Here is a 21,117-nt window from a genome sequence, read left to right on the forward strand (position 1 = left end):
AGTCATTATTGTCTTTGAAATTATCGGCTTGCGGCTCTTCAGAACAAGGCGAGGCTGTAGACTGCCTTGCTCCACGGTGGTAAATTCAGTACTTAGTGATATACTGTACATAGGTCCCTACTTAGTCTCATATGGATTGTTTCAGTGCACAGGGCCTTGATATTAGAGACCCTACTACGTTCTTACGAAAAGAAAGACTCCTGCGATCCCGTCCATTGCCACAAGAAAAAGATTAGAATACATAGATGACATGGACAATCGGGAATATGCACGCTCAAATACACACGGTCAGGGGGAACTTTTTTGGCAAGGGCCACAGACATCCTTAACCCCTTCCGAAAGAAATTCGTTGCGATCGTGAACCATACACCGGAACAAAGTGATGACAGCATAGCTTTTCCAACTACCATCCGTCAGGCCCAAACCCGTTGGTCGAGGGAGTCTCTGCCGCAGAAGAAGTGCCGTTCGAGTCGTTGACGCCGTTAGCACCACCGCGTCCACGACCACGTCCGCCTCGACCACGACCACGACCCTCACCACGGCCTCGGCCTTCGCCACGTCCACGGCCCCGGAATCCCTCGCCACGACTGCGTCCACCACGTCCGCGGTTGCGGCCACCGTTCTGACCTTTAGCACCGGAAGCATCAACAGTTGTAGTGTCGAGAGTAGCGGGAGTGGCCTGCAGGCCAGTGTCGGTCTCAGCAGGGTCACGAGGCACCTCCACCCATCCGTCAGTGGTGGCCGAAGAAGTCATCGAGGTCGGGTCATTAGCATTCCAGGTAGTCTCCGCCACCTGGTTAGCGGAATTCACCACTATGCTCTGGGCGGGCGGGGCTGTCTGGTCAGACCGCGCGACTCTGTTAGCACCGATGCTGGTATCCTGGAGTTCGGTGAGGCCTGCATTTGCCAGAGTAGGGTCCGAGACTGGGGCAGCCTGGGCGGTGGTCTGCGCAGTGATTGAAGTGGTTTCATCGTCCTCAAGCGAATACTTGGTGGAAGCAACTTTCACATCCCCATCTGCAGAAAAGGGAGTCAGCGAGCAAATCACAAATGAGGGTCAATAACTGACAGGTCATCTCAAGCGCATCGCCCTCAACGGCGAGCAACTTCTCATCCGAACCATCAATCAGCTTGATCATCGAATCCACCGCCTCCTGAGAACCACCATAGACCTGGAAGAGAACAGCCTCGAACGATCGGCTCTCAAGGGAGACCGAGTCGCCAGAGCGGCGGATGTTTGCCGCAGCGCATAGGAACTTGCTCAGGGTCAGCAGACGCTCGCGCAGGGCCCTGTTCGAAGCCTCCGTCGCGTCAGCAATCGCGTTCCCACGAACGGCGTCCAGCTCCTCCTTGTGGGCCTTCTCCAGCGCGGTCTTCTGGCTAATTAGGCGCTCCTCGTACTGGGCGGCGAACTGCTTGTAGTGGCCGATCTGCTCCTCGATCTGGGACACAGTAGCTTGCAGCGCAGGCTTCTTCATCACCTGGGCCTTCTGGTCGTGGTTGATGATCTTGTTTGCGACGAGATCATCGAGGGACTTGCCCGGGTTTTCGGCGATGATAGCGTCGACCTTGGAGGTGGCATTCTGCAGGGGGAAAGAAACGCGTCAGTCAGGCTGTGCTAGCTGGTTATCGCAGAATACGTACCAGTTTCTTGATCGCGTTGCGGAGGCCCCTGTACGCGAGGGTGGTTAGCTTGCTCAAGTTGGGGTTGGGCTGGATCACGATGTGGCCAAATTTGCGATCGCGAGGGTCACGTACTTCTGCAACTCCTTGAGGTAGTTATTGTCAGCGCCATCAGTCGAAGCATCGTTGCCAGGGCTGTCGGGGTCCGCTTTGGAGATGCTGGAAGCTCGCGAGGCAGGCTGGTTCTTGTCGGAGTGGGAGGCCTTGGCCTTGATGGCAGAAGCGGGAGACATGATGGAATGTGGGTGACACAGCCGTCAAAGTTAATCTGGGAGGCTGTACAAAAGGAGGCAAGAGGAAGTAACAAATGCCACTCGGGAAGGGGGACACCGATAGGGGAAAGGAAAGATCGAGGGAAAGATGCAGGGCAGAAGCAGAAGAAGAAAGAAAAGAGTCGCGGGAAGTCGCCCGAACCTTTTCCTGATCGGGCGGCACCGCAAAGTATACGGCGAGACAGAAGCAGATCTACAAAGTACACAAATCAATAGCCAATGGTAAATGAATATTTGAATAACTCGTCTATCCGGGTATCATTATACGTCCAGCACCATACGCCATAAACCAAAACATGAAACATAAACACAACAGCTCCCTATCGCCAACAAGCACTACACGATCACCCTTGGAACTTGCGGAGGGTTTTCTGTATGAACCGACGACCAGTTAGACCAATATCCCCCTGCAAAGAGTCGATCGCAATTACTATACGCACCTCTGTAACCTTGCGCACCGAGTTGGCCGAGATGTTCTTCTCCCCGGTCTTTCGCGACCGAATCGAGGCTTCGCGCATCAGTCTGCAAGCTATTTAGCGGGTCGGATCGCTGGGACGGCCACCACAGTCGCGAGAATATGAATGAGGGAAAGAGAACGAGGACGCACTCTTGCATGAACAGCATGTAGTCGAGAAAGATCTAGGGCACAACGCGAGTGAGTAATGCGGCAGTTGCAGGACAAGAGAGACGCCTACCAGGATATCTGCATTCTTGCTCACGTTGCGGTTGGAGTGAGCCTTGACGATGCGCTTGACGGTGCCCCGAGGATACAATTTCTGAGTGACTGCCATGTGGTCTGTTGTTGGAAGTTGGAGCGGGAGGGAGAGACTCGGGTTTGTTTACAGAGGGGTTCTGTTATGTAATCATCTTGTTCTAGCTATACAATTATTGAATCATATCTATCGGATCACCGCAGCTTTTTCATAAATCGCCAGACAGAGACAGCTGCCACAGACCCAAGAGCCATGCGCCAGGCCAGGAACACATAGATCGCCGTGCGTAGTCGTTGGTAATACCCGCGCAGCATGATGCCCACCGCGTACGAGGGCCCGTCGGGCCGATCGGACGGCCCAAAGTATCGTCCGACCCCAAGACCGCCGATGCCAACCTCGTTATGATCGTGTTTGGGATCGGACTCTGGGGCGACGGGCAAAGCGGCTGTCTCACTGTCCAGCGCCGTCTCATTGGGGCGGGTGCCCAATCTCACTTGGAGCGCATTGCGTTTCCGCAGGTTATATGTCAAAATGCTCACGATCAAACGCAAATCTGGGGCTGTGAAGGTGGGGTATTTCCACAACTGCACAGCCGTGTGAGGCGGGAGCATATCCAAGAAATCGGCCAAGATGCCGAGGGTCAAGCCCCAGAGCAGAAGTGGGCGGTTCGTGTCGCCCGAATTTGCTTGGTTGCCCAAAGACCATGTTTTCAGGCGTTGAATAGCCGATCCATCTGTTTTCTCGTCGGGTACAAACCCCGGGATAGAGCTGCAGTGCACACTTTCTGAGGGAAGGAGTCGAATGGCAGAGAACTGCATCCAGCCCATCACCGCTCGGATAGCAAGGCGGGCCAAGAACCCACCTTGTCGCATAAACCGCTGCGACATATCCACATATTCCACGGTACGCAGCGATGGAGACAATAGGGCTCGAAGAGGGATCCAATGCGTCGAAGCTACCTCGGTGGGTTGTAACCGGAGCGTGGGGGGAATCGCTTCGGGTCGTGAGGAAAACGAACGGACATAGAACCATCAGTCTGGGCAAAGTTAGCCACAGATATTGACATCGCAGTTAAATCAGACCTACGGTACAGAACCCCAACTGGTAGTCACCACCCGCTCAGGCAGATTGCCCACGCTGATGCAGTCCTCCGTCGTCAGATCCAGCCCGATTTCCTCCACTGCCTCTCTAATTGCCGCAGCGCGGTCATCCGCATCCTCCGGGTCTCGTTTCCCACCGGGCAAGGCAACATGACCCGTCCACCGGTCCCCGACCCGTGAAGCGCGCTTTATAAAGAGAACCTCGGGATCGCCATGCTGAACCCACGATTGCGAGAAGAAGTTTTCCAGTCGCTGGTCGACAGCCAGAGAAGGGTCTTGTGTGGGTGTAGCTGGAGAGCTGGGCCAGTAGTCAAAGGTCGGTCGTACTCGGAGGATCAAGGCGACGGAAGCGCGCTTCTTGCAACCCGGTGGATTCGGAACATGCGGGTATGGCCGGCGATGAAGGTCCTTCAGCACGCCATGGAGGGACTGGGACAGTACCATATCAGGGCGGATAGAGTCCATCTATACAAAATCGGCGTTATACATCTCCTGATTGAATGGATGAATGACTGAAGTAGCTACGGCGGATGGACCGAGGTAGATGTTTGTCGTGTTTGCATAGGGACTAGCCCGGTTGGGTGGTTGTATAACTTCGGAAGACCAACTGATCTACTTATTGGATTCTTGGCCCACTACCATAGTGGTTTGCTTTCAAAGACTAAGCTCTTGCTTACAGAGCGAACTCGTGAATCATGATTTGCATACATACACTTGCGATGTATGCTCCTTATCACTCATGCGATGGTCAAAAGCTTCGAGAGACGCCCATCCCTTGAAGCCTTTCTCAACAAGTCACACCCGCACAATTTCAGTGACATGCATATACCCACCCCAAGTTCACTTAGAAAGGAAACGGTCGGGCATGCTATGACCACGTAAACTGAGGCGCCTCTTCTTCCAAATACCAAAATACCCTGGACGCTCTTGAGAAGATGGCGGATTAAATATCTCTCTACCAGGTCGCCGCACATAAGAAGATCTTCTCGATTGGGCGGTGGTCAGCAATTTCGCTACAGTCCATGTAGGATTGCTGATCTCTTATAGTCCAGATCCTACTAACTAAACATGAATCTGCCGTATACTTTGTTGGATCATCGTTTATCCGGGTAGCTCCACTCCCATTGTGATTGGCTGCAAGCAGCTGTCGCAGGGAACCAAGCATTGGCGCACGTTGCGGCGGGAGCACGTGATTGTCACTCTGGACGAAACTCGCCGGTGATTTCATTTCACTTCCACTTGGTCATTCGGGTCCTTGACCTTGTGAGACACCGTCTGGAGCTCTATTTCGACTACTACAACAGCCCCATAGCTGCAGCTCACTCCCTTTTTGCATCTTCCTTCTATCCTCCACCTGGCGGGGTGTACGACGTTGCTGCGGGGACCCTGCACGAGCTGGCAATTCACTGCTGAGCAACCATGCGATTCGGGAAAACACTACGCAATGCGGTGTACCCTCCCTGGAAAGGGAAGTACATCGACTATACCAAGCTCAAGGCGCTCTTGCGGGAGCATGATGTCACCGGAGAGGACGCCAGTGACTCGGAGGACAGCCAGTGGACGGAGCAGGACGAGGAGAAGTTCGTACAGGAATTGATCAATGTGCAGCTGGACAAGGTCAATGCCTTTCAATCCGAGATGTCGAAGCAGCTCCGGGAAGCCACCTCCGCCTGCGAGCTCAAGCTGCGACCGTTGGCTCCCGATGCGGAACAAGAGGGCCTCGACGAGCAAAAGAAGAGGACCATTGCCTCTGAAGTTCTGCATGAGCTGGACAATATCACAAAAGAAGTCAACGAGCTAGAGAAGTACAGTCGCATCAATTTCACCGGCTTTCTCAAAGCGGCCAAGAAGCATGACCGCAAGCGCGGGGCTCGATACCGCGTGAAGCCCTTGCTTCAAGTGCGTCTGTCGCAACTGCCATTCAACTCGGAGGACTACTCGCCGCTTCTGCACCGACTGTCGGTAATGTACTCCTTTGTGCGCGAGACCCTGAGCCAGGCTCCCGTTCAGCGGGATCTTGCAGACCGTGTCTTCGGCCAAGACTCCTACTCGTCCCACAAATTCTGGGTCCACGAAGACAACATTTTGGAGGTGAAGACATACATTCTCCGTCAACTCCCCGTCCTAATCTACAACCCCGGGACGTCCAAAGATCTGGACACCTTTGCTGAAGACCCAACCATCACCTCGCTTTACTTCGACAATCCTCATTTCGACCTCTACAATCAAAAGGTGGATCGTGCGCCCGAAGCAGGGTCTTTAAGATTACGCTGGACTGGTCAGCTAAAAGACAAGCCTTCCATTTTCCTGGAGAAGAAGATCGTCACCGACGACGATGCCAGCCGGGAGGTGAAGGTCCAGCTGAAGGAAAAACATGTCAAGGAATTCCTGGAAGGCAAATATCGATTTGACAAGAAGGTTCATCGGATGGAGGACATGGGAAATGGCGAATCAGCCCAGGCCGAGGACTTGAAGAGCAATGTGGAGGAGCTGCAGTCGTTTATCAAGGAAAATGATCTGCAGCCTATGCTCCGGGCCAACTACAAGCGCACCGCGTTCCAGATTCCTGGTGATGATCGAATTCGCATTTCTCTGGATACCGACCTGGCCCTGATCCGCGAGGATTCGCTCGACAGCGAGCGTCCATGCCGCGATCCGGCCGACTGGCACCGTGCCGACCTGGACGACGCCTGCTTGAGCTACCCGTTCAGTACCATCAGGACTGGTGAAATTGTTCGCTTCCCCCATGCTTTGCTCGAGATCAAACTGCGCGGCAAAGCCCACAACGCCGAGTGGGTAAGTGACTTGATGGTTTCCCACTTGATCAAGGATGCCCCACGCTTCTCCAAGTTTGTTCATGGTGTCGCCCAACTGTTTGAAGATCATGTCAACAGCTTTCCATTTTGGCTGGGCGAGTTGGAAAATGACATTCATCGCGATCCCGAGACTGCATTCCATGAGGAGCAAGAACGATTGGCCAGGAGAGCCGAAGATGACATGGCAGTTGGGAGTTTCCTGGGAACAGGAAGCCCCTCTAGTCGTCCGCTTGTAGGATCCCCTTACCAGCGATACTCGGAAGGAGGATCACCTTCGACGGTGAGGAGGCCGTCGGGCCTCACTGAGCCCAGAGCACTGCCATCCCGTCCCTCGATTCCAGAGATTCGATCTCGAGAACCCGAAGTACTTGCGAAACCTGCTGAAGATCCCGGAAAGCTCTCTCGTTTTACCTCGATGCTGCCATCATTTGGTAGTACACGCCATGACGGACGGGAAGCCGTCGCTCTTCCACCCGGCGTTCGCCACCCCGGCACCTGGATCAAGGACTCAGGACCCGTTCGTGTGGAAACCAAGGTCTGGCTTGCCAACCAGCGAACATTCATCAAATGGCTGCACATCAGTATCCTGCTGTCGAGTCTGTCATTAGGTCTCTACAATGCCGCCGGCAAGCACAACCGGGTAGCCCAAACATTGGCGGTGGTGTACACCTTCTTTGCACTCTTCGCAGCGGCCTGGGGCTGGTTCATGTATGTGAAGCGTGCGCGGCTCATCAGCCAACGCAGCGGCAAGGATCTGGATAACATGTTTGGACCGATCGTGGTGTGCATTGGCTTGGCGGTGGCTTTGGTTTTGAACTTTGTCTTCAAGGTCAGTTCGTTTTGAATCGTTGCAAGTGGTTTAGCTAAGTCCTGAGGGTAGTACTCGTCGATGCTGGAGCAAAAGCGAGGACATCATTCGCCGCTTGGAGGTCCCGTTCACTCTAACTCATCGACTCTGTTTGATGGCGATTCGAGTGCCTTGCGAAGGCTGGTCAACCAGGCCGAGCAGCAGATCCTACACTAAAGTTGTGCTGTCTTTGTACTTCTGACGTGATCAGCAGATCGTGGGAATTGTTTAACATTTCAAAATCTTTGGCCCTTGGACATACAAAAATTTCCAATCTATCTCTCAATGAGGCCTGGGCATCGTCCTAGTTGTGTGATATATTGTACAGTGAGATATGTTCGTCAGTCAGGTTGTGTATCTAGATCACGAATGAATTGAGAATTGATTTCCTTGGCATAGAGAGTTATCATGTCCATTAATGTACATGAAATTACGGCTATATCTACGTGTGCTCACATATTTTACGCATTCATCTCTCTGTAGCTCTTGTTCCATCTCATCACTCTATTCTATCACCAAGCGTATTTAAGCAATGGCTTGATCGGCGCTGACAAATCCGTTGTTAATCCAAACGAGACGGCGGCAAAAGTACATCCCTCATCCCTAAACCCCTCAATCTCCCTTTCAGCACCATCGCAGACATCAAAAATGACCAACTTCAACGTCCAAATCATCTCCGACACCGTGTGCCCTGTAAGCTTCTTTCCTTCCCTGTATATCAACATCCCTGTCTGCCAGGGACATACATCCCCACCTCCGGCACAATGACATCACAGCTCATGCAAAGGAATTATCACTAACGGCATGCAGTGGTGCTATGTCGGCTACCGACGCCTCTCGCGCGCCATACAAGCCCACAAAACCAGCTACCCAAATGATACATTCAGCCTCACCTGGCGGGCATTCTATCTCAACTCCGCCTCGCCCGGGTTTCCGGGCGTGGATAAGCAGGAGGCGTACAAGCTGAAATTCGGTGCGGCCCGCACGGAAATGATGCAGCAGCGTCTAGCTTCTGTGGGTGAGGGAGATGGAATCTCGTTCAAGTTTGGCGGGAAGACGGGCTCGACGAGGGATTCGCATCGCCTGCTGTGGTATGCGCATCAGCAGGAACAGCAGCAAGAGAAACCCACTGCGCCTACGACCGGTGCTCCCGGCGGATTGCAGACTCGCGTCGTGGAGAATCTTTTCCGGGCTTATTTCGAGGAGGAGTTGAATATTACGGATCCCGCAGTGCTGGCTGATGCTGCTGTGAAGGCGGGACTGGGTCGGGATGAGGTGGAGAAGGTGCTTAAGGAGGATGTTGGTGGGCCGGAGGTTGATCGGGAGGCGAAGAGTGCGTCTCAGCAACTTGTTAGTGGGGTGCCGTATTTCTCGATCCAGGGGAAGTATACCATTGAGGGCGCGGACGAGCCGGAGAGCTTTTTGGAGGCGTTTGAACGAGTCAAGCAGGAAGAATAGTTAGTCACTTCTTAGCGTCTACTTATTTCAGAATCTACTTGTTGTGGATTGAAACATTTCATAGCCATTGCCAGTATTATCGATCATAAGAGCATAGTCACGGAGCAAGCAAGGCCCACCGTCATTCGATCTGCTCAATGTACACAGTTGATAGAGCATGGTTGGGCAAACGCCAACGAACCATGCAAAGACAGCGAGCATCATGAGGTAGGGAAAGCAAAAATAAAAGTGAAAAACGCCCGTTATGCACCGCGCATCCACAAAGCAAGCAGCGAAAAAGTTCCAGCATGGTAATACACAAGTGTAGATGGAGCAGAGATAAAATCCACACAAACACTGGAGGGAAAGAATGAAGCAAACGTCAAGGGTCATAAGCATGTCGTCAAGTGGGACATAGGGTCCAACTACGAGGCCGGGCGACCGCTGACCTGGTGCAGTTCGTAGTCGGGAAGGTAGTCGAACCAGTCGCTGTCAGGGTTGTAGCGGTATGCCTTGAACTCCACTCCATATGGCTTGGGCTCCAGCATGTAGAGCATGCCCAAGGGGACATCGAGGTCGGCAACCTCTTCCCGCTTCAGACCACGGAAGTATGCCAGGAGCACGCGGCAGATCGATCGATGGCTGACGAGAAGGACATGGTCAGTGGTGCGCTCGATCTCGACGATCACCGTGCGCAGCCGATTGATGATGTCCAGATATCCTTCACCACCCGGTCCGGGGTACCGGTAGTAGAGCTTATCCCGTTTGCGATGCGCATATTCCTCTGGATACTGACGTCGAATCTCGTCGTATGTCATGCCCTCCATCTTCCCGGCGTGAATGTCATCCAGCATTCTCATCTCCTTAACGTCATAGTCTTCCTCGTTGAAATACTCCACCGTCTGAACAGACCGCCGCATCATGGACGACCACACACAGAAATTGCGCGGCCGGTCTCGCGGGATATAGGACGGGTTGGGCGGAGTGCTGTCGCCAGGTCGCGGAGGGAAATGTTTCAATAGATTCTTCTGTTGCTGGTATATCTCCCACTGGCGCCGTTGATGATCAATGAAGCGATTCAAAGCCTTGCCGTACCGCCGACCATTGTCGCTAAGATCGGCATCTCCACCAATGCGGCCCGCCTCGTCGTCCGTACTCTGGCCATGTCGTGTGATCCAAATCTGGCGGGGAGAGAGATTGAAGTTCAGTAGGTAATAAACGACCTGTGAGGAAAGGAAGCCGTGGGTCTGGTGAGAAACGATCTTGCGGCCGACGTCGATCATCTGGATATAGGCCATGTCGTGCTGCTCCTCGTATTCACCCAGAGGAACATAGGAGTTTTCGTAGAGAGCCACCCGCTTTTTGAAATCCTCCAACGCCTGGGACGGATCCTGGCCCTTGTAGTCCGGTCCGGAGAGCTTCAGGCGCATGTTGGCCTCCAGTAGGCCTTCATCCACACATCTGCTTTCTAGAAACAGGATGCCCAGTTCAGGACCCGCGCATGCGCGAATGTGATCAACGATGGCCTTGCGTCGCTCCATGGTGCTGTTGGTCGCATCCAGGATGCCAACACTGCCGCCCTGTTCTAGAATGTAGTCGAGCAGTTCATCGAGAGTGTCCAGCGCGACCTGCTCTCTCAGCTTGACGGCACGTTCGTTCTGCGGGTCAAAAAAGCTGGCGGACTGGTCCATAGGTTCCGGAGACGATTCCCTCACGGCCTTGTCATTCGGCTGGGCGGATTTGGCTGGGCCGGCATCGGTAGACGGTATAACAATGCTTCCATGCTCAGAAATAGAACTGGGTTCTTTATCATTCACGAGGATCTTGGCTGGAACCACGGGAGGCGGCAGCGTCGCTTCATTCTCGGACAGCGCGGGCTCCGAGTTCACACTGACGCTCAAGCGCCGCACGGAGTCGACCAAATCCTTGTGGATGGCATTGGGGCTCTTATCCAGGCCAAGGTTCATCTTGGCAGGCGAGGGAGACCTGCCGGCCGCAACACGGCGGCGTTCCCCAACGTTGAAGATTTCGGTATCATGCTGAAGCCAGTTCAGGTACCGGGCCAGCTTCTTGGTGATGTAGCTTTTGCCTCGTGCCGGCAAACCGACCATAACAATGACCAGTTTCGCGCCGACATCGCGCTGGGCAATCCGGCCATCGGGAGAGACCTTGGACTTGGTCAGGCCGGGGATATCAAGAGTGGTCGCTCGCACGCGGCTGGGAGTGCCAGGCTGAGTCCGGCCCGATCTGCAAACAGCAACCAGTTAGATCAGTTAGGGTCTGAAGCACAAGTGGTCACCCGAGTCAAAAGGTGGCTTGGGGGTCTACCTCGGGCGGACAAGACAAGAACTTGACCCGAGGCCCAGCCCAGCACCTTGTCGATCCACACAGCCCCTGATAGGCTCGGAGGAAATGACAGAGACTATAAAAGCGACGGTCTGGAACAAATAATAAATCATTCAACGGGACTTACATCTGTGGAGACGGGGGTGCGGTAGAAACCGGAGTGTCACTCAGGGCGGCTCCGACTCCGCCCTTGGTCGCAAGCTGTGTTTTGTGGGCATCGGAATGCAGGTCATTCCCTAGCGCTCGCCCGACAACAGTCTTGGGCGGAGGCATAAGGCTTGTTCCATCGTTTCCCGGGCTAGGCCCATTGGAGCTGACACCGTAGGGTCGCTGGTTTTTATTACTCCTCTGGTCAGGATCAGAGGTGGCCGACGTCATGGCCGACCGTGCGATGTTGGAATGCTGCGCCATTCCCCAGCCGCGGGGGATTCTGATTCAGAGTCCGAGTGCGTGAGGCAAAGGAAGGAAATGGATGAGAGACAGAATCAGGGGTGATGATTCAGACAAAGGAGGACCGTCTTGCCTGCTCAAAGACAAAAGAGAGGTGGGAGCAAAAAGAGGAAAAGTCGTGGGAGTGTGGATGACTCAACCGCCCACCTCAACGACACAGCGACAACAACTTGGCTTTAGAAGTAAACAAGCCTTGGTAGGGAGTAGTACTGGCGAGTAGGAGTTCTTGAACCCCTATTCACAGATGAAATCACCAACTCGCCCTCCTCTAACTGGAGTTGAGAAAAAAGAAATATTTTTGAGAACGGTATGGAAGGCAATAAACAAGAGATTGCATTTGATGGCTCTTATATACACAGTCTGCGACCACTAAATCTTGTACATCCTATCAAATTGCATCCATCTTCAGCGGAGAATGCGTCCCTGGCATGGATGGCCAAGAGCAACGAGCCACAGAGAGAGCAAAAGAGGATATCTCGGGAATATCCAGCAAGCTTCCAGGTTGCTCCCCGTCTAGGCAAAGAGTGAGATATCAATGCCAATACTATGTGACTTGGATCCGGCCATGATCCGGGCTGGTTTGGGTTCAGGTGCTGGGTCTCACGGATGGAAAAGCAATTGTTGGGACGCCTTGTGCGATGGATATTCCATAGTGTACTCGGCAGCTTCTGTACTGATCGGCAGCTTCTGTACTGATCTCGGCTCGGCTGCAGGTTTCCGCTAGCCCCAACACAACCCTCGGAAGAGGAAGACCGCAAAAGTACTGTCGCACGCCTCGCACTAGAACTTGAGATGGCCAATAATTGAGTTCATATGTTGCTCCATCGCCTGCTAAGAGCCGGAGGAGCGGTCGCAAGCTTCACACTCGGTGTTAGAGTGGTTCAGGGCATTCATATGCGGGTCTTCATACTAACGCCTCTTCCAAGGTCCCTGCCATTGCCGTAAAGCAGGAGAGGGCATCTTTTGCTCTGAGGTTTCCTTGCTCTAAGAAGGCAGGCATCAACTTCCCTGGTTCGTACGTGGCCAAAGGACGTGAGGGTCGTTCTGGCCACAGAAGCATCTCATTGATCGACTGGGTAAATGACTTCAAGAGTATATCTCATTGCAAGTGTCACGAATATCGGGATCAATGTCCCAAGTTGACCGTCAGGCCAATCAAACATACATATGCAGCGACACTGAGGGCGGTTAAAACCAACACAGCATTGCCACTGGTCCGGAATTTATGGCGATGAATCCCATCGTCCCCCAGCTCGGAGAAAAATTGCCGGTTTCCTTGCGAGCGACGAAAGAGGCCGATGATCAGGACGCCCGTGCCGTAGATGGCGAACAAGGCACCGATGCTGTAGAACTCGGCTGTGAAGATTTTGAGGACGACGAGGGCAAAAGAGAATTGAGAGAGGGCTGTGCGGACGTAGGCGCCTTCAAAGGTGCGCTGAGCGGCGCGCACTTCGACCATCTCATCCGAGGTCAGCACTGCCGACCGGGCGCGGTGCATTCGAAGGTGATAGCGGTCTGCCGCACGTCGCTGGAGGATGTTAGATTCGGTGACGCCGATAGAGAGGAGATCTCATACCTCGAACATGTCGGCGGTTTAGTTGTTGATGTGAGTTGAAGGATTTTGTGTTGTTGTCGAGGTGGAAGAAGTTGGGGGAGGGAAAAGGGCCAGGGCTCACGTGGACGACCGGGTGTTGCACCAATACTTCATCATTCCTCGCCCATCACCTGCTCAATAATCATCATCTTTCGACGTCCATATACTTTCGTTCTCAATAATCGTTCTTGTTATCAAGAATAGTTCTTGTTATCTGTAACTACTACACACCCCCGACATGATTTCTCCACCAATGACACCCGACCCTCATCACGGCTATCGAACTTGCCTAACCCGGCGTTTCGGTTGCCGCCCTTCCCCACACCCCCCGTTCCCCAAAAATGTCGGACAAGAGGCCGACAAAGTTCGGCCTTGTCTTGACCGAGTTTTCCCACTCTTCTCTTTTCTCAACCCTCCGTGTCAGCAGCCGTGAGAATCGGTTGTCTCTGAGTCCCGATCACGGATTGTTCTCAGCGTTTCGCAGTGGGAGACAATGGCGAAAGTATTCGATGCGGCAGAAGGTATCGTTCCCACCGGTTCGACTGGAGTAGAACTCGTATGAGTTTTCTCTGACTCAATCTCATAGTCGCAAAACATAATACCCCCGAAAGTTGCTGGGTGATTCTCTATGGCAAGGTCTACGATGTACGACGTCCTCAATACATACAGCTCTCGGAGCGAGATTGACCCAGAGACTAGGTGACCGACTTCATTGACAGCCATCCCGGGGGCAAGAAGGTTATCTTGAAGCTAGCAGGCAAAGATGCCACCGAAGAATATGACCCGATTCACCCTCCCGGCATCCTGGAGGAGGAGCTCAAACCAGAGCAGTGTATAGGCACAGTGGACCCGGTCACATTGCCCAAGAACGAAGCGCTAGCCGTGACGCAGAAACCCGCCCAAGGACCGCCACCAATGGAGCAAATCCTCAATCTGGACGAGATTGAAGAGGTGGCCACCAGGCAGGTGAGCAAACGAGCTTGGGGATATTACTTCTCCGCTGCCGACGACAAGATCAGCAAGGAGTTCAACCGTGAAGTATACCGATCCATCATTCTGCGACCACGAGTTTTCGTTGACTGTGCCCGATGCGATTTGGACACTACAGTCTTGGGGCATAAGGTGGGACTTCCCATCTACGTGTCTCCCGCGGCCATGGCCCGTTTGGGCCACCCTGCAGGCGAGGCAGGCATTGCAGAGGCATGCCGCAGCTTTGGGGCCTTGCAAATAATATCAAACAATGCATCCATGACCCCAGAACAAATTGTCAAGGATGCGGCTCCGGACCAAGTCTTTGGTTGGCAAATCTATGTCAATGTGGATCACAAGAAGAGCGAGGCAATGCTGGCACGCATCAACAAGCTCAAGGCGATCAAGTTCATTGTTCTCACGCTCGACGCCCCCGTTCCTGGAAAGCGAGAAGACGACGAACGAAGCGGTTTTGCATTGGCGCCACCGACTCCCACGACGACACAGGACACGGAAGATGTTTCTAAAACATCCGGTGGAGTCGGCCAGCAGCTGTTCGCTGGCACCGATCCGTCTCTGACGTGGAAGGATACTCTGCCATGGCTTGCCAAGCACACGGATCGGCCTATTGTCTTGAAGGGTCTGCAGACGCACGAGGACGCATACATTGCTTCTCTTCACACTCCCCAGGTTAAGGGTATCATCCTTTCCAACCATGGCGGACGGGCCATGGACACGGCCCCGCCGGCCGTTCATACTCTGTTGGAAATCCGGAAATACTGCCCGGAAGTTTTCGACAAACTTGAAGTGTACGTGGACGGAGGCATTCGGCGCGGCACAGATGTGATCAAGGCTCTCTGCCTGGGTGCCAAAGCTGTAGGCATTGGACGACCTGCTCTCTGGGGCCTCGGAGCAGGCGGAGTGAATGGTGTGCGTCGCACTTTGCAGAGTATGTGGGACCTATGGCTGTTTTAGATGCACCGTACTGACTCTTTTCGATAGTTCTGGCCGATGAAAGCAGGACCGCTATGCGGCTGCTCGGGGTAGAGAGTGTGGATAAACTCGGAGCCCAGCACGTATGTACACGAGATATAACTCATCGAGCAAGAAATATACTAACTGCCACAGATCAATACCCGCATCACTGAGCAACAGATCTACGACGGACCTTCAGGCCTTGAGTCCTTGCGGCATGTTTTCCGGGCGAGGCTGTAGATGGTGGGCCAAACGTAGACAGTCAGTGCCGAGTGTGTATAAGCATTTCTTATGATAATAGCATGCCACATATTATTATTGTTATTATGTGTATAGCGGAATCGATGATGTTCTCATAATACAGCGTGCCAAGAATCTCATTCTTTCTTTCATACTCTTCGACAACGCAACGCGGGCGGTAAGCGCTAGCTCGGATTTAACGGAGTGAACAAACAAAGGTGAAACTGGAGACGCTCGTACATCACCACGGTGTCCTTTTCGGGTCGCTTTCGCTGTCATCCAACGACAATTTACTCCCCGGGCCACGATGGCGGACAACAAGGATGCCTCGACCGGCCACACCAAGGAGAAAACCTTCCGCGCCTACACGAACGAGCAAGGTGCGACCTACTCCCAGGTGCGGCCAGGCTACCACCCCAACCTGTTCAAGCGCGTGTTAGACCACCATGTTTCGACCGGTGGCCAACTGGGCACCCTCATCGACGTTGGCTGCGGACCCGGAACGGCGACTCGGCCCTTGGCAGCACACTTCACTCATGCCTTTGGACTCGATCCATCCGAAGGCATGATTTGCACTGCTCGTCAGAACGGCGGTACATCTTCCTCAGGCGAGCCCATCCAATTCGAATGCTCGGCCGCTGAGGACCTAGCCGCGGGCCAGAATCTCATTCCCGACGGCACAGCCGATCTGATCGTGGCCGCAACAGCGGCGCACTGGTTCGACATCGCGAAATTCTGGCCACGCGCCGCCGAGATCCTCCGGCCCGGCGGCACGGTTGCATTTTGGACCACCAGCGCCATGGAGGCGCACCCGTCCGTGCCGAATGCCGAAAAAATCAACGCGGCGATGGCGGAGCTGCGCGAGCGCGAGCTGAAGCCGTATATCGAGAATGGCAATCGCATCAACCGGTCCCTGTACACAGAGATGTTCCCCTTACCCTGGGAATGCGATCCGCCAGTGTCAGAATTCGAGCAGAGCACCTTCTTCCGCAAGGAATGGGGCACACCGAATAACGACGATGCGGAAGTGCAGGGCGGAGAGCTGTTTATTCATGGGCAGCGAGAGTTGTCACTTGATTTGATCGAGAAGATGCTCGTGACTGGCAGTCCTATACACCGGTGGCAGCAGGCTAATCCAGATAAGGTGGGCACGGATCAAGATATAGTCAAGCTGATGGTAAATCAGATTGCCAAATTGTTGCAGGAGGCCGGTGTTCCTCCAGAGAAGGCGACATTGAAGGGGAGTATTTGTGGAGTTTTGATCATGGTCAAGAAGAAGGCGTAAATACTAAGGGTCATTCTTTATGTTAATAGTTCAGTTTCATATAGCTACTTAGTTATTATGTCTTTGATCAGAAATTATCACTTCTGTTAAGCCTTGTTGCCCCGCATTTTTATCGGTCCCAATCGAAATCCGAAACAAGTCCTACCCTAATCACCATATTGACTTGATGTCTTCTCCTAACGTTTACTGCCCTCTCTGTGGAGTCATTCTACTGTCTAATACCTACACTGACGACACTCGCGTTCGCCCTTGGTACGCACAAGTACGAGGCATCTACTCAACCAATGCCGCTGTCGGCGATCCTATCACCACAACCGGGGTAGGATTAGTACGTTACCGGAACAAACTCTACGCACCGCTTGACAGTGACAGATCCTATTTCGATGTGGGGAATGAGCCGCTAGAAGAGTGGAAGCTTTGCCAGTCATCTGACCGTTGGTGCTTCGGCTTACACGACTCGTGCTGGTCATTGCTTCTCCTTAGGCTCCGCCACTTCCAGGACAAGGCGGTCATTGCAAAGTCAGTCTTCTATCAGCTCTATTGCACGCCTTGCCTCTATGCTTCCACTTTCCAATTTGGCCACGACTATGAGGGTGCTGCGCAAACACACGAACCGTTCGGGCGGCCCGCAGTGAACCGGATGTCGCAATTCTATGCCGACCCTTATGAAATCCCGCACCACTTGGAGGACTTTGGTCGCTTTAAACCCTATGTTCTATACTCTGGGGATCCGACAGAAGAAAGACGCGAAAAGCTGGAAAGAGATGTCTTCAATGAACTCTCTCCTGAGCTGAAATTTGAGATACTGTCATATTTATCCTTTGACGAGATCCTGAATATGAGACTCGTATGTCGAGATCTAGCTCAACTTGCAGCTGTCGAAAGTCTCCCACTGTCGTACTGGCGGAGCAGGTTTCTCCTTGGTCAGGAGTTTGACTTTCTGTTCCCGAATCTCTCAGATACACAAAACTGGTTTGGGCTTTTCTTTGGGACTAGGGCTTTTCTAAGAGCCGGCTACACAGAATTGGTCAATCGAAAAAGAATACGACAGCTATTAGAACCCATTGCTGCTCTTGTGGAACTAGAGGCTACTTTGTGCAAAGGTCCATACGGATCGGCCTTTCACCCGACGCAAAGTCAAGGCAGCTATTTCCAGCTAATTGATGAAGAGACGACTGAAAATCCGCCTCAGTTCATAGAGATAGCTGGCTCGTTTTCTGGTCAGCTAGCCTCTACTACCGCGAATAGTCTCTTGAAAGAAGGATGTCGTGTGCTTTACCACAGGGCACAATCACTTATGGCCCCGTGTCAGGAGCATCGACAACGAATAGGTATCTCAATCGTCAAAATCGGCGCACGGGGCTTTATATCGGGAATAAATCTCTTTCCGTCGGGGGAGCACAATGACGTTGATCGTCTCGTTGGATATCGCATTCCAGCTTCTGAGGTGTGGATAGATATACCGTCCACCGTAAAATCTCTTTGTGTGGCATTTTGCTCAGAAGGATTGACGGGAATCAAGTTCGCATTCACAAATTCGGATTCGTCAGGCTGGATTGGCAGTAGCAGCGGTCCGGGAATTGCTTATGGCACCATAGACATTCCGAATAAGTTGGAGCAATGTCGCCTGCTTGCAGGCTTGGATCGATACAAGATTGTTTCACTCGGCCTCGGCGAATTGACATTGACCCCCCGCTCCGGAACTTCTCCGAAGCTACACTCTCAAGACGCAATGGATTCGCTTTGTGTACAGTCCTATTTGTGGACCTCGCATCTTCCAGGGCACGATGGTTTAAGAATCAGCCCTCTTCTGCCATACAAGAGCTCGCGGGCCTTTGAACCGCTGACCAATATTGACTTTGGTGGCCCAAGAGGCCTATTTCTTAGGTCCTTGACGATGTTTACGTTCTACATGGCATCCGGCCCCTATCCAATCACTGGAATAGAGATATCCTACTCTGACAGAAGGCCTATGCTTTTCGGCTCTAAAGATGGTTGTGGGCTCTCTTTTTTTCTTGATGGCTCAAAGGGGGAACGTATCAATCGAGTCGGGATTCTAGAAGACAATCGATGTGACTCAATCGGCCTAGGTGGCTTACAGGTCTTTCTACAGAATCCCCAAGTATCCGTATGGGTTACTAAGTTTGACCTAGATCTCAACAAACTATAGACGCAGTACCACTTTCGCTCCTCTTCGCTTTCGACTCAATGCAGCGATTAGTCGAATACCAATTTCGCCGCCCGGTAATATCATCACGGGATTGGTTGCTCTTGAACAAGTATGTACCTAAGTAGCAATACCTTGTGCAGACCCTAACGGCAGCTGAATAGGTACAGACAAACCAGACCGGCTTTGCACGAGTCGGCATTCAGTCCCAACAATGTGATGAACAGCCTATGCCACCGCCACCGGATATTCTGGATCGTGAATGCCATCAGATACCCGAATATCAGCTACAATACGATGATCAATTCACTCATTTCATAGACAGTTCGAACCCCGGCAACTATCAGACCTATGCATCACTAAAAAATATCCGGAAAATCCAAGCATCTATGGGCATCAAAGGTCGATCTAGAACTTCGAATCGCTTATCCGGTTTGAAGTTTGAGTATTACAATCATCCAAGTCCTAGCACAGTAGGACAATGGATGGATGAAATTGATGATGGCTTTGAATTCTCGCTAGATGAGGCAGTTCAATCGTTAACTATCTGGCTCACTCCAACGGGTCACTCTACTGAACGCGGGTTGGTGGTTAGCCAAGTCGCAGCCATCCACATTGAGACGACTCATTCTCGCAGTGTGACATTTCGTTCTCCAGAATTTCGCTCCCTTCCGCCCCAAAAGCTGCAGCACCAGTACCAAAGTGACCGTGACGAGAGACTAACAGGTATCTCATGGATAATGAATGCATCTTGTGATTGCGTCCGAGCAGTCATTTCTGCTTCTACGAGCGAATGCCGGAGAGCTCAGATACTGGTCCCAGAACACCCTCCCCCTTTTGACCAGGTACGGAAACTTTACTTCGCGACGCAGAATGACGACGGTTGTAGAGACACCATAGCCACAGCCGAAGCCTTCTTCCGAGACCGGGCGATTATCGGACTTGTTTTCGTCTACACGTCGGCTGCAAAAGCGAGTCTAGGCGATTTCGATACCAATGCCCGTCAAACAATTCGTTTTCCACGAGACGCTCGGGTTGTTGGCTTTTCGGTTGCGACCAAAAAGCGTGACATTGTGGAACTCGAATTCGAAGTTGAACGAAACGAGCAGCCTCAGTACAAGAAGCTTAGGCTCTCCATCAATTATACCGTCGGATATGACAGGCGAGATGTGTGGTGTAAAGACGGGTCGTCTGGGGAAAGCAATCAACGACTCTTAGCGGGTGACCGTGTATACAAACCCCCGAGCGATTCGACGCTAGTGGGTATCTATGTGGGCTGTCAGGAGTTCTTCCGTGTTGGAGCACTGTATGAGCCCGAGGTTTCTCAATAGCTATGTGCATTTTATTCTGCATAATTCATTTGCAGACCCATGATCAATGTGGTTTTTATTCAAAATAAGTGAAGATGCCACAAAGAATATATGCGAGTACTGTTCCAGGTGGATATCAATCGGCCAATCATGGTTATGTTCCGGCAAACTAGCTACAACCCTAATCCCGCCCATCTCCGTCCCACTGTGGCACCGGGGAAAAAAATTTTTACCCGCAACCATTCACGATGGGCAAAAAAGAACTGACCAGACTGGGGCTCGATCCCAGGACCTTATCGGTGTTAACGATACGTGATAACCAACTACACCATCCGGCCGTTGTTGAAGAAGGGAATTGTTTTTGGAATAATGGCTTCCTTGTGACAAGTAGGATGCAACAACGGTAGAACGGGAAGCAAGATGAAGTTAAGGAGAAGAAATGTGTGACTGACATGCTCATATGCTTCATTAATAACTATAATTTTGGAATATGCATATGTACAAATGATAGCAATCGGAAGGATTGGAAGCAAATATATATTTCGAGATTAAAGTCTGGCCTTGCCTGTTAGAATTCAAGTAGTGAACAACTACCTGAATGCATCACAGGAAAACAATAACTTTAGCTTCAGGTAACCGAAGAGATAAATCAAGAGTGTACACAAGGAACAACAAAACACTCACCCCAAAATTCCGGAACCCCGAGCTTCCCCTTGTCACATAAACCCATTGTCGATCAATCTCTTTATGCTTTCTCCTCCGCTCAGTCCTCAGGGAGCCGCTGGAGCATGCCCATTGATCGTTCATGCGGCACCTATGGGTCTATATTCTTGATTACCTCGGGGCGGAAGTGTAAGGGGAAAAGAGAAAGGAACATTTTAGAGCGGGCAGAGTAGAGCTATAAATTCAGTTG

The 21,117-nt window shown here is 52.3% G+C and overlaps 12 protein-coding genes across 12 annotated transcripts; 6 read left to right on the plus strand and 6 right to left on the minus strand.

The window, feature by feature from the left end:
• Nucleotides 1-403: 403 nt before the first annotated feature.
• Nucleotides 404-1,916, minus strand: N7510_003593 (uncharacterized protein; the record flags this gene model as incomplete). Its single annotated transcript, XM_056975519.1, has 4 exons — nucleotides 404-1,017; nucleotides 1,070-1,583; nucleotides 1,645-1,672; nucleotides 1,759-1,916. 4 exons carry the CDS (start codon nucleotides 1,914-1,916, stop codon nucleotides 404-406), a joined length of 1,314 nt encoding a protein of 437 aa, XP_056835475.1.
• Nucleotides 1,917-2,299: 383 nt separating this feature from the next.
• On the minus strand, nucleotides 2,300-2,746 carry N7510_003594 (uncharacterized protein; the record flags this gene model as incomplete). Its single annotated transcript, XM_056975520.1, has 4 exons — nucleotides 2,300-2,326; nucleotides 2,396-2,477; nucleotides 2,563-2,594; nucleotides 2,651-2,746. The coding sequence occupies 4 exons, from the start codon at nucleotides 2,744-2,746 to the stop codon at nucleotides 2,300-2,302; spliced, it is 237 nt and encodes a 78-aa protein (XP_056835476.1).
• Nucleotides 2,747-2,862: 116 nt separating this feature from the next.
• Nucleotides 2,863-4,509, minus strand: N7510_003595 (NUDIX hydrolase; the record flags this gene model as incomplete). The annotated part of the gene is made up of 5 exons (XM_056975521.1): nucleotides 2,863-3,623; nucleotides 3,691-3,704; nucleotides 3,755-4,233; nucleotides 4,294-4,336; nucleotides 4,481-4,509. 5 exons carry the CDS (start codon nucleotides 4,507-4,509, stop codon nucleotides 2,863-2,865), a joined length of 1,326 nt encoding a protein of 441 aa, XP_056835477.1.
• A 678-nt stretch (nucleotides 4,510-5,187) lies between these two features.
• On the plus strand, nucleotides 5,188-7,608 carry N7510_003596 (SPX domain protein; the record flags this gene model as incomplete). Its single annotated transcript, XM_056975522.1, has 2 exons — nucleotides 5,188-7,413; nucleotides 7,465-7,608. The coding sequence occupies 2 exons, from the start codon at nucleotides 5,188-5,190 to the stop codon at nucleotides 7,606-7,608; spliced, it is 2,370 nt and encodes a 789-aa protein (XP_056835478.1).
• A 471-nt stretch (nucleotides 7,609-8,079) lies between these two features.
• On the plus strand, nucleotides 8,080-8,889 carry N7510_003597 (DsbA family oxidoreductase; the record flags this gene model as incomplete). Its single annotated transcript, XM_056975523.1, has 2 exons — nucleotides 8,080-8,124; nucleotides 8,242-8,889. The coding sequence occupies 2 exons, from the start codon at nucleotides 8,080-8,082 to the stop codon at nucleotides 8,887-8,889; spliced, it is 693 nt and encodes a 230-aa protein (XP_056835479.1).
• A 404-nt stretch (nucleotides 8,890-9,293) lies between these two features.
• On the minus strand, nucleotides 9,294-11,625 carry N7510_003598 (6-phosphofructo-2-kinase PFK26; the record flags this gene model as incomplete). Its single annotated transcript, XM_056975524.1, has 2 exons — nucleotides 9,294-11,115; nucleotides 11,342-11,625. The coding sequence occupies 2 exons, from the start codon at nucleotides 11,623-11,625 to the stop codon at nucleotides 9,294-9,296; spliced, it is 2,106 nt and encodes a 701-aa protein (XP_056835480.1).
• Nucleotides 11,626-12,250: 625 nt separating this feature from the next.
• N7510_003599 (uncharacterized protein) lies at nucleotides 12,251-12,729 on the minus strand (the record flags this gene model as incomplete). Its single annotated transcript, XM_056975525.1, has 2 exons — nucleotides 12,251-12,492; nucleotides 12,684-12,729. 2 exons carry the CDS (start codon nucleotides 12,727-12,729, stop codon nucleotides 12,251-12,253), a joined length of 288 nt encoding a protein of 95 aa, XP_056835481.1.
• Nucleotides 12,730-12,790: 61 nt separating this feature from the next.
• On the minus strand, nucleotides 12,791-13,249 carry N7510_003600 (uncharacterized protein; the record flags this gene model as incomplete). The annotated part of the gene is made up of 2 exons (XM_056975526.1): nucleotides 12,791-13,192; nucleotides 13,241-13,249. 2 exons carry the CDS (start codon nucleotides 13,247-13,249, stop codon nucleotides 12,791-12,793), a joined length of 411 nt encoding a protein of 136 aa, XP_056835482.1.
• Nucleotides 13,250-13,751: 502 nt separating this feature from the next.
• On the plus strand, nucleotides 13,752-15,442 carry N7510_003601 (FMN-dependent alpha-hydroxy acid dehydrogenase; the record flags this gene model as incomplete). The annotated part of the gene is made up of 5 exons (XM_056975527.1): nucleotides 13,752-13,794; nucleotides 13,845-13,903; nucleotides 13,958-15,176; nucleotides 15,230-15,303; nucleotides 15,356-15,442. The coding sequence occupies 5 exons, from the start codon at nucleotides 13,752-13,754 to the stop codon at nucleotides 15,440-15,442; spliced, it is 1,482 nt and encodes a 493-aa protein (XP_056835483.1).
• A 307-nt stretch (nucleotides 15,443-15,749) lies between these two features.
• On the plus strand, nucleotides 15,750-16,727 carry N7510_003602 (class I SAM-dependent methyltransferase; the record flags this gene model as incomplete). Its single annotated transcript, XM_056975528.1, has 1 exon — nucleotides 15,750-16,727. The coding sequence occupies one exon, from the start codon at nucleotides 15,750-15,752 to the stop codon at nucleotides 16,725-16,727; it is 978 nt and encodes a 325-aa protein (XP_056835484.1).
• A 166-nt stretch (nucleotides 16,728-16,893) lies between these two features.
• N7510_003603 (F-box protein) lies at nucleotides 16,894-18,897 on the plus strand (the record flags this gene model as incomplete). Its single annotated transcript, XM_056975529.1, has 1 exon — nucleotides 16,894-18,897. One exon carries the CDS (start codon nucleotides 16,894-16,896, stop codon nucleotides 18,895-18,897), a length of 2,004 nt encoding a protein of 667 aa, XP_056835485.1.
• Nucleotides 18,898-19,283: 386 nt separating this feature from the next.
• Nucleotides 19,284-20,225, plus strand: N7510_003604 (uncharacterized protein; the record flags this gene model as incomplete). Its single annotated transcript, XM_056975530.1, has 1 exon — nucleotides 19,284-20,225. The coding sequence occupies one exon, from the start codon at nucleotides 19,284-19,286 to the stop codon at nucleotides 20,223-20,225; it is 942 nt and encodes a 313-aa protein (XP_056835486.1).
• Nucleotides 20,226-21,117: the final 892 nt, after the last annotated feature.

The sequence above is a fragment of the Penicillium lagena genome (genome assembly GCF_028827675.1).
Source record: "Penicillium lagena strain IBT 129212 chromosome Unknown utg000002l_segment0_segment0, whole genome shotgun sequence".
NCBI lineage: Eukaryota > Fungi > Ascomycota > Eurotiomycetes > Eurotiales > Aspergillaceae > Penicillium > Penicillium lagena.